This window comes from Lampetra fluviatilis, chromosome 28 (assembly GCF_964198595.1).
Source record: "Lampetra fluviatilis chromosome 28, kcLamFluv1.1, whole genome shotgun sequence".
NCBI classification, from domain to species: domain Eukaryota; kingdom Metazoa; phylum Chordata; class Hyperoartia; order Petromyzontiformes; family Petromyzontidae; genus Lampetra; species Lampetra fluviatilis.
In genome coordinates this window covers 11,319,406-11,330,717 of record NC_136302.1, presented here as the reverse complement: position 1 = coordinate 11,330,717, position 11,312 = coordinate 11,319,406, and the positions used below count along the sequence as shown (strand labels likewise).

The 11,312-nt window shown below is 55.1% G+C and overlaps 1 protein-coding gene across 6 annotated transcripts in view; it reads right to left on the bottom strand.

The window, feature by feature from the left end:
• Positions 1-10,798, bottom strand: part of ACAP1 (ArfGAP with coiled-coil, ankyrin repeat and PH domains 1) — an 84,309-nt gene extending 73,511 nt beyond the window's left edge. For 4 of the 6 annotated variants that reach the window (XM_078869696.1, XM_078869700.1, XM_078869702.1 and 1 more), the window contains exon 1: positions 8,876-9,086. In XM_078869696.1, coding sequence (XP_078725822.1) covers positions 8,876-8,928 — 53 coding nt within the window. In that variant the 5' untranslated portion in view covers positions 8,929-9,086. Of the gene's footprint in view, positions 1-8,875; positions 9,087-9,626; positions 9,970-10,459 lie in introns of those variants that run through there. The other 2 variants (XM_078869697.1, XM_078869698.1) reach the window with 2 other exon arrangements.
• Between the last annotated feature and the right edge of the window lie 514 nt (positions 10,799-11,312).

The following is an 11,312-nucleotide window of genomic DNA, read 5'->3' as shown; positions in this document are numbered from 1 at the left end:
CACCACCGCTCCTCACCACACAGACACACGCACACAGCCACACAACAACAACAACAACCGCCATTCGCCACTAAGTGGCGGTGACGTCACCACGACGCTTGTGCCAGGCCATGTGCACCTTGAGGCCACGTGAAGTGTCGAACGCCCGCTGGCAGGAGGTCACGGGGCAGACCCAGGTGCCACGGGTCGACTGACCGAGATGACCGAGATGACTGGCTGATGCACCACCTGTGCCCCCTACTGTGCCAACTTGCTGTGCTTTAGCCACCCGGCGCTCCGCTCGTTGTTGTGAGCGTCGCTCCTCCGCCCTCCGTTGTTGTTGGAGGGCGACTGCCTCCAACTGCCCAGTAGCGTCCTTCACGAGCCTCCTCCACTGAGGCCGATCTTGACACCGCTGGTACCAGTCATCGGCAAGTCCACTCAGCTCCACGTCCTCCTGTACCACATCACTCCATCTCTTCTCTAGCCCGTGCCGCGCCCGTTTAGCCCCCTCGATCCGGCCGAACAAAAGCTGTTTAGGCATGCGGTGGCTGGGCATGCGGGCTACATGACCCAGCCAACGCAGCCTTGCCTGCCGGAGGAGCTCACTGATGGGACTTTGCCCAGATCTTTCAAGGACTTGTGAGCTCCTCACACAATCCAGCCTGGTCAAACCCAGGATGGATCGTAGGCAGGCCAGCCTAAATGTTTCCAACCGGCGAAGATGCTCCACTAGGGGGGTCCACGTTTCGCAAGCGTAGAGAAGGGAGGGAATGACCGTGGCCGAGAAGACCTGAAGCTTCGTGCGGAGCGACAGACCAGGTAGCTTCCACACAGCGTTACGCAACCGATGAAAAGATATTGCCGCTCGACTGATTCGGAGTGAGACCTCTGCTGATAAACTGGAGCTGGTCATGAGCACACTGCCCAGGTATGGGAAACTCTCTACTCTCTCCACAACTGCCCCATCACCGATTGGGAGTTGTGGGGGCGGAGTGCCCGATGGTACAAAATACCCAGGCAGGTGCTTAGTTTTGGTGGGGCTGATGGTAAGGCCCCACCTCTTAGTGGCACACTCCAGCCTCAGCAGCAGCGTCTCCAACTCCTCTTCTGAATGAGCAGCTATTACCAAATCATCGGCATACATAACGTGGTTGACCAATAGGGAGCCATCCCTTGATCGCACCCGGGCGTCGATCAGCCTCCCATTATATCTGTACCAAATGGTAATTCCCCCGGTACAGCTATTGAAGGCTTCACGAACTACGCAGTCGAAATAGATGTTAAATAATGTGGGAGCCAGAGGACATCCCTGTTGCACCCCAAGGTGTACAGGGAAAGGCTCCGACTCCCGGCCACGTAGTTTTACCCGGGCCCGCTCACCATCATGAAGGTCCTTAATGATCGTGAGCAGAGGGTCAGGGACTCCGAAAGCACGAAGAACAACCCAGAGCCCAGTCCTACTGATGGTATCATAGGCCTTGACCAGGTCAATAAAGCAGAGATGTAGGTCTTTTTGGAATTCCCTACACCTCTGCTGTAGCAGACGGACAGAAAATATGGCATCTGTGCAGGACCGCCCTTTCCTGAAACCACATTGGGGCTCCGCAAGCCTCTCCTCAGCATGCCTAGCAAGGCGATGTTGAATAATCCTTGCCAGGACCTTACCCGGCACACTGAGGAGTGAGATGCCCCTGTAGTTGTTACAGTCTGTGCGGTCCCCCTTCTTAAAGAGGGGGACCACCAGGGCATCCTTCCAGTCCTGCGGAACCCGTCCAGTGGTCCAGACTGTTGTTATGATGTCATATAGGGCAGTCTGTGCACAAACGCCACCCTCCCTCAGCATTTCGCCTGGGAGATCATCTCTGCCCGGTGCCTTCCCTGGTCTCAGACTCCGGATCGCCCTCAGTACTTCCTCAACAGCCGGTACCTCAGCCAGCCACTCACAGGGGGTGACCTCTTCCAATATTTGAGGCACCGCAGCCTCAGCAGGGTTATCCCCACTTTGTGCCATGATGTTTTCCTGGCTGAGAGATTTTCCCTCCCCCAGGACCTCACAGAAATGCTCAGCAAATCTGCAAACCTGTTCCTGGGGGTCGGAGATTGGATCACCGTTTTTTCCTCTAATGATGGTAATAGGTGTGGCGCTGCAGGTTACTTTTTTGATGGAGTTAAATAGTGATTTGTGATCGCGGGCCACTGAGGCAGACTCCATCTCCTCAGCAACCCGCGACCACCACCCATCCTTACAGCGCCTTACGGCTCTCCGAACCTCCGAGCGAAGGCTGCGGTAAACCTCCTCATTCTCTGACGTGGGATGCTGTAGGCGATGAGAGTGGGCCTGTCGCTTTTTCTCAATTAACCTGAACACCTCCTCCGTCAGCCAGGGTTCCCGGGGAGGTCTGGACCGCGTACCCAAAGCAGCCATTGCAGCTGCATGAGTCACAGTCTTAAACCTCGCCCATTTACCCTCGACATCAGGTGGAGTGGGGGACGATGCCAACCCCAGCTGCAAGCGATGATGAAATTCTCGCTTGCAACTTTCATCAGCTAACTTAGACCAGGCCACTTTTGGTTGGAATGGGATCCTGGGTGTACACCCACCACCGGAGTGGAAGAATGGCAGGCGCATCTTACAGATGACTAGTCGATGGTCAGAGGGCAGATCAGCTCCACGGTAGGTCCTGGTGTCAAGGACATGGGCTCGCATCCGCTGGTCCGTCACTACGTAGTCCAGCAGATGTTCTTGCTTGGACCCGGCATGCATCCATGATGTTGTGTGGATGCGCCGATGCTGGAAGAGCGTGTTGGTAATTACAAGCCCATGGGCTGCACAGAAATCTAGCAGCCTCCTACCGTTGTTATTGAGCTGATCTGGCCCATGCCTTCCAATCACTCCAGACCAGGTGCCAGCATCATGACCAACTCGGGCATTGAAGTCACCCAACAAGATGACTCTGTCCCGAGTGGCCACTTTAGCCAGCACCTGTGACAGTAGGTCATAGAAAGCGTCTGACTCATCGGCTTTGCCTGCATCCCTCCACGGATGTTCGTCTTCGGTGGGGGCGTAAGTAACCACGACCACCACTCCTCGCCTCTGGTTGATGGGAAGGCGAGCCCAAAGTATCCTGGGGCTTACAGCTTCCCACACCTCACCGCCACGCTCCCACGCCCCCTTCATTCTTTTGTTCAGAAGAAGAGCCACACCCTGTTGTTTGGCAGTCTCCTGCCCCGAGTAGAGGACTGTCCACCCCTCATGGTGGCAGGAGCCAGAACCGGTCCACCGGACCTCCTGAATGCCACAGAGATCCAGGCGGTACCGGTCCAGCTCCCGACAGAGGAGTGGCAGCCTCTCCTCCGCAGTGAGCGTTCGAACATTCCACGTGGCCATCCGCAATGGTTTTTCGTTGTTACTGGAGGAGCCCCGAGGGTTAAAATTCAATCTCCTGGCTCCGCCAAATGGGGTTTGGCCAGGAGACGTCATAAAAGCCTGACTCCCCGGGGCCTCCGGCACAAGCTTATTAATTACAGGTTTATGTTTAAATCGTAGTTTAGTGGTGGTTAATTGAAGGTGGAGGGGTTACCAGCCCCTCGCACCCGTCCAGAGCCCCCGTTTAGCCACTGTGGTGGTCACAGACGCCATGAGGGGAGAGGCCAATGGGCATTGGCCCTCCCCCCACAGCACTGCCCACGACAGTGTTGCCCGTCCGGCACCGCGAGCCACACACACACACAGCCACACACACACAGACACACACACACAGACACACGCACACGCACACAGACGCGCACACACAGCCACATACACACGCACACAGACGCGCACACACGCACACAGACACACGCACACAGCCACACACACACGCACACAGACACATACACACGCACACAGCCGCACACACACGCACACAGCCACACACACACAGACACACGCACACAGCCGCACACACACGCACACAGACACACGCACACAGCCACACACACACAGACACACGCACACAGCCGCACACACACGCACACAGACGCGCACAGACACACAGACAAACAACAGTTGCACAAACGCACACAGACGAACGTGGACAGCTGAAAAAACAAACTCGCAAACAGAACCAAAATCTCAACTCAATTTCCCTCTCCTAAACGAGGTCTCTGGCGCACGGGATGAGACCATGAATCTCGATGGGCTCTCACCTCATTAATTAACGGATAGCAATTAAGATATGTCAGTCACCCTGACGAGGAGAAGCGGGGGCTTCCCTGGTACCATCTCCCCCTCTCGATCTCCCTCTCCGTTTCTCCGTCTGCCACCGTCCTTGATTCCATCCTTCCTTATGAACTATTTAAAGCTATAAACTTGTTTTTTTTTACCAGGTAAGATCCACTGAGCTACATGGCTATCACAAATGATAGAACAACAAAGTGGCTTATCATCAAAGTGAAAATGAAAAGCAGCCAAATACTCTGAACGCGTGATGTCGATTCTAAATGTGGAGGGGGGAAAAACGGAGGACCCGGAGAAAAATCCACGCGACCACGGGGAGACACGCAAACCTTAAATATACAGCAGGCGTTAGGGTCAGGATCGAACCCACGACCTCCTGTACACCAGGCGAGGTAGTTAACATCTCACCACGGAGAGAGAGACGCGCAAACTCCAAATATACAGCAGGCGTTAGGGTCGGGATCGAACCCACGACCTCCTGTACACCAGGCGATGTAGTCAACATCTCACCACGGAGAGAGAGACACGCAAACTCCAAATATACAGCAGGCGTCAGGGTCGGGATCGAACCCACGACCTCCTGTACACCAGTCGAGGGAGTTAACATCTCACCACCGTGGCATCCTCCTTTCTCCTCACCCTCTCCATACCTCCCTCCCGCACCCCTCTTCTCTATCCCTCTCAATTCCAGCACCCCTCCCCCCATCTGCATCCCTCTAAATCACTCCCCCCCCCCCGCCTCTCCATCCCCCTCCCTCCACACCCCTTACCATCCATCCCTCCCTGCCACCTACCCATCAGCCGATGCATCACCGGCGTCACAAGCAAAAGTGCTTGCAGTGTGTGAGATTAAACACGGAACCATTGTCTTCCTGTGCATGCCTCCGTGTGTGTGTGGAGTATGTCACGGTGCATGTTGTGTATCATCACCATCGCGTTGTGGGGAGCGGTTGTATAGTGGATAGCGCTGAGCTGCGTTACGAGCCCAGCGACCCGAGTCTGATTCCCCACTCACTGCCACCAACACTGGGGACGATTATCTTAACCGGTCCTGGGCCTCCCCTAGGTCGACTCAGCCTCAAATTAGTACCCGGTGAGGCAGCCGGGCGTGGTGATGGCCAACCACCCCCTCGTGTGCTGTGACGGCCTTCAGAGGTGCTCGCTAACAGCACTTGCCCCGACAGTCGGTCAAGGCTATGCGGGGGGTCTTTGTCTTTGTGTCACGATGCGCGTGTTAGTGCGTGAGTACACGCCTTTGTGTTCCCACGTCATGCACCAAATCCGTCACGTTCTAAAATCAAAAATGTGTAATTATCGCTCACTCTCTCCCACTCATGCGGTCACACACTCGCATCCACCAACAGCCAGTGGCGATCCAGGCACCACGGCGCTTGTGCCAGGCTATGTGCACCTTGAGGCCATCACGCGAAGTGTCGAATCCTTGGGCTGATTGACTGAGATTACTGGCAGTGCTGTGCTCCCCACTGTGCCACCACCTTGCTGTGTTTTGGGTCACCCGGCGCTCTGCTCGTTGTTGTGAGCGGTCACTCCTCCGTGACCTCCAACTGCCCAGGGGCTTCCTTCACGAGCCTCCTCCACAGAGGCCCCATTTTGACATCGCCGGTACCAAGTCATCAGCAAGTCCACGCAGCTCCAATATCCTCCCGTACCGCATCAGCCCATCGCTGCTCCGGCCCGTGCCGCGCCCATTTAGGCCCCTCTATCCGGCCAAACGGAAGCTGCCTGGCCATGCGGTGGCTGGGCATGCGGGCTGCATGACCCAGCCAACGCAGCCTCGCTTGCCGGAGGAACTCACTGATCGGATATTTCAATAATCTCTGAAGCTCCTCGCAACACAATCCAATTTGGATGAACCGAACAGGACTATGTAGGCAGGACAGCCCGTGCAGGTGATTCGGTAACAGGGTTTACCTTTTGCAATCATATTGTTGCGGTTCCACGTCTTTGTTTATTCATTGCTGATTTTGCTCGGTGGCAGGGTGTTAATTTGCTTGGTAGTGGCCGTATGTGAGATATGGTCCTTGTGTCTAGAATTAATCAATCAAGTTTTATTTCGAGAGCACTATTTGTGCACAAAAAATAATGCAACACACAGTGATTTACAGGCATGAACAATTAAAGTGAAATTGCAGGCAAATTAAAATCACGTTGTAACACATTTCTAACAATTTACTGCGTTACGGGATGCCACGAAAGACGTATTATAAAATAAGAATATTATCGTTGTTGTAATTCACAGTGTTTTTGTCCCTTCCAATCAGACCCGGACATTTCTTTGGGAGCGACAGTCCATCCACATCCCACGATGCATCACGCTGCCTACGCTCGACCGATCCGGAGTGAGAGATCCCCGCTGCCAAAACCCCGGGTTGGCTTGGTGCACGAACACATCGCGCCCAGGTCTGGGAACTCCTCAACAATCTCCACGACTGCCCCGCCCCCCATAGCTGCTCGTGCAGAGTGGGGGCTTGAGTGTTCAAAGCCAGACAACACCCGGGGTGGGGGGGGGCACGTGCTTTGTTCAGGCGGAGCTGATGGGTCAGGCCTCACCCTCTCTGCGACACGTGCCCCGTTCGGCGGCGGGAGTCTCCGACCCATTCCCAAGAGTGAGCAGCGATTTCCAGGCCATCCGCAGCAAAAACAAGTTCCCGGTAAGGGAGCCATCTCTTGCGTGGCCCCCGTGTTACCTAGCAGCCTCCCACTCTATCTGCTATCGTGCAACGCGTCCATGTGTGGGAGATGGAGCGATGACGTCATGTGCGTATGTATATGAGGAGCGGTGGCGCAGCGGTTAGCGCGCTGCGCTACAAACCAGGCCTCCTCCTGTGCGGGGTGGATTGAGACGCCGCTGGATTGTGGCATCGTCGCGGTACCACCGCGTGAGATGGCGACGGTGTCGTTGGTGGCGAGGCTTTAACTCATTCAGCAGAGGATAGGCAATGCACGGCTCGTGATGACGATAATGATGGCTGCTGCTGCTGTCGCTGATGATAACGATGCTGATGAATTACATATCTGCAGCAAATCCTAGCCAGAGCCCAAACCGCACCCTCCATCACCACAAATGATTTTGTGGTGGTGCTGCCCCTGCTGCTGTTGCTGCATTGGCAGTGGCGCACAGACACGGCGAACAACATAACAAATAAACTCAACACGATCGTCAAGAGCACTGTGTGTGTGTGTGGCCTTAAAAGGGGACAAAATATAATAGGCGACGTTTCGGGCAATGGCCCTTCTTCATCGCAGCAAATCAGTTCATATGCTGTACATAATTTATGTGCCATGTATAATGGGCATTGCCCGAAACGTCGGCCATCATCATCATCACCACACGGTCTCGTTGCAGCAAGAACACCAGGCGACAGAGACCTCATCTGCACGCAGAGCCTCGCTCGAGCAAACAATGCCGGCCAATTCGCGTCCTCATCCTCCTTGTCAATCAATACGCGCACGCGCCCCGCGCGCGTGTGTGTCGGTGCATGCTGCCATCAGCTCAATGAAACAAGAATGCATATCCGCGTATCATTGTACGTGTGTGTACGTGTGTGTGTGTACTTGTGTGTGTACGTGTGTGTGTGTACTTGTGTGTGTACGTGTGTGTGTGTGTACGTGTGTGTACACGTGTGTGAGTACGTGTGTGTGTACGTGTGTGTACGTGTGTGTGTGTACGTGTGTGTGTCTGTGTGTGTACGTGTGTGTACGTGTGTGTGTGTACGTGTGTGTGTGTACGTGTGTGTTTACGTGTGTGTGTACGTGTGTGTCTGTGTGTGTGTGTCTGTGTGTACGTGTGTGTACGTGTGTGTGTGTCTGTGTGTGTACGTGTGTGTGTGTACGTGTCTGTGTGTGTACGTGTGTGTGTACGTGTGTGTGTGTGGTGGTGGGGGAGCGGGAGTGCAGCGGTTATCGCACCGCGCTACGAATCCTGACCACCCCAGTTCGATTCCCGCTCACGGCCAACACCCAGTGACGATTCTCTGAGCCGCTCCTGGGTCTCCCCTAGGTCGACTCAGCCTCATACCTGGTGCGGTGCGTAAAAACATCGCCACTAGGGAGACAAAGGCGGCCGGGTGTGGTGCTGCCCACCCACGCCCTCGCGTACCGTACCGGCCTCAATTGTTGCTCGCTAACAGCACTTGCCCCAGCAACCCGTCAGAGGCTGTACGGGTGATCTTTGTCTTTGTGGGTGTGTGAGTGGATGCATACGGATGGATGCATCGGGATGGAGGCAATGGGTTCATTAATTCCATGAGACGACTCTCGCTGTCGTTCTATCTGTGCCGTTATCATCGCTCTCTGTCCTTCCCGATCGTTCTCTCCCTCGCGCTATCATTGTGTCGTTCTCTGTGTCGTTCCCTCTCGCTTCGTCATTCTCCGTGTCGCGCTGTCTCTCGCTCGCTCTGTATCGCTTTTCCGTGTAATTCTTTCACTCTCTGCCGCTCTCTCTCTCTCTCTCTGTCGTTCTCTGTGTGTCATTCTATCTGTCATTCTTTTCGTCTCGCTCCCTCGTTGTGTCATTCCCCTGCTCTCTACCGCTCTATCGTTCTCTCTCCATCATTCGTTCGCTCTCCGTGTCATTCTCTGTGCGTCATTCTCTCGCTCTCCCCCTCTCTATTTCATTCTCTCTCATTCTCCCACTCTCTCGCTCTCTCTTACCGAAATCTCGGCGAGTCTTTGAGGCATTCGTCAAAATCCACCGTCACCACCATGATGACGACGATGGCTTCGTTGTTCCACGTTTCTCCGAGTTCACCACCACCGCCTCCTCCTCCTCGAACCTCCTCCTCGTCGTCTTCCACCACCACCACAGCCGCCTCGGCCCCGCTGGTCAGGCGAGCTGTGAACAGCTCAGCAGCTCAGAGCCCCCTCCCTCTCTTCCCTCTCCCCTCTCTCTCTCCACCCTCTCTCCCGCACCACGCCTGCGTCACGCGAATGCAAGCACCGTGATCACGCGTGTGTATGTGCCACTCTCTGTGTCTGTGTGTCTGTGTGTGTGTGTCTGTGTGTGTGCCCCTCTGTGTGTCTGTGTGTGTGCCCCTCTGTGTGTATGTCTGTGTGTCTGTGGGTGTCCCTCTGTGTGTCTGTGTGAGTCTGTGTGTGTGTCTGTGTGTGTGTGCCCCTCTGTGTGTGTGTGCCCCTCTGTGTGTCTGTGTGTGTCCCTCTGTGTGTCTGTCTGTGTGTCTCTCTGTGTCTGTCTGTGTGTCTGTGGGTGTCCCTCTGTGTGTCTGTGGGTGCATGTGCGAGTCTGCGCGCGTGTCTCTGTCTGTGTCCATGTGTCTCTGGGTCTGTGTGTCTATATTTGTGTGGGTCTGTGTGTGTTTGGGCGTGTGTGTATGTATGTGTTCTGCGTGTACAGTATATGCATGTGATTCTATGTGGGCGTTTGTGTGTGCACATTTACACTCACAAAGACAAAGATGTCCCGTGTAGCCTTAACAGACTGATGGGGCAAGTGCTGTTAGCGAGCACCTATTGAAGGCCGGCACGGCACACGAGTGGGGTGGGTGACCAGCCCCACGCCCGGCTGCCTTTGTCTCCCCAGTGCTAATGTTCACACAACACCACACCAGGTACTCATTTGAGACCGAGTCGACCTAGGAGAGGCCCAGCACCGGCTTATATATTCACCACTGTTATTGGTCTCGAACAGGGCGTTCCAACGGGGCCCTTTGCCGGGTTTGCTGCGCGATGCGCTAACCACTGCGCCACCGCTCCCTCCACGCAGACATTCAGCCTCTCCCCGCGGTGGATGGCGCAAAGGAGGCGAGCGAGGGACGCGAGGAAGGGAGAGGTTGGAGGAGGGAGATGGGGCGGGAGGGGGAGAGAATGGTGGTAGAGAGAGGGAGGGAGATGGGGCGGGAGCTGGGAGAGAATGGTGGTAGAGAGAGGGAGGGAGATGGGGCGGGAGGAGGGAGATGGGGCAGGAGGGGGGAGAGATTGGTGGTAGAGAGAGGGAGGGAGGGATCTGCGAGGGGAGATGGAGGAGAGATGGAGGGAGGAGCGTTGCGCTTTGAATTAATAATAATCATCAGCATCACCACCACTTTCACTACTACCACCACCATCATTACTACCACCACCATCACTACTACCACCACCATCATCAGCATCACCATCACCATTATTACTACCACCACCACCATCATCAGCATCACCATCACCATTATTACTACCACCACCATCATCATCATCACCACCACCAGCTTCGCTTGCGTCATCGCGTCCTCGTGTTCCACGTACCGGAATCCGATGCCCACAGCGACAGCTCCTGGGGGTGGCTGCTGCTGCTGTTGTTGTTGATGCTGCGGCTGCTGCTGTTGTTGTTGTTGTTGATGCTGCGGCTGCTGTTGTTGTTGTTGGCATGGCATGGGACACCGTGGTGCAGCGTTAACGAGTAGCGGGCAGCCCTTTGCTGTTGTCTATCGTGTCTGCGTGTCCATCTAGTTGTCAACGCGCGTGTGTGGGGTGTTGTCTTGTGGGGAGCGGTGGCGCAGCGATTAGCGCGCTGCGATTAGCGCGCTGCGCTACGAAACCGGCGGACTCTGGTTCGATTCCCGCTCACGGGCAACATCAGCGGTGAATATCTAAGCCGGGCCTGGGCCTCTCCTAGGTCGACTCAGCCTCAAATGAGTACCTAGTTCAATATGTAAAAATCGACACTGGGGAGCCAAAGACGTTCGGGCGTGGTGCCGGCCTCTATAGGTGGTTGCTCACAGCACTTGCCCCACCAGTCTGTTAAGGCTATACGGGGGATCGTTGCCTTTGTGTCTTGTGGCGTTGGCATCCGCGTGCCGCTGGCGCTCATAGCGGCGAGGCCCGCGAATGTGAAATTCTCACGACGGGGGCGTGATGGGATTCGCATTGAAGAACGCCGTCGACGGAGCGTACGGTCAAGCATTAGCGAATAAGCCAGCCCACATCCATCCATCCATCGTGAGTGGCTCGTGTAATGACAAAAACGATGATTTTTTTTTTTAAACTCGACACATTCATCAAAAAGTGGCCTTAAAATGATAAATACATTTAAATTTTGCGTTTGATAGTAGCAGCAGAAACATCGATGTGGTTCAGGGAGCTCGATGCCAATGTCGAG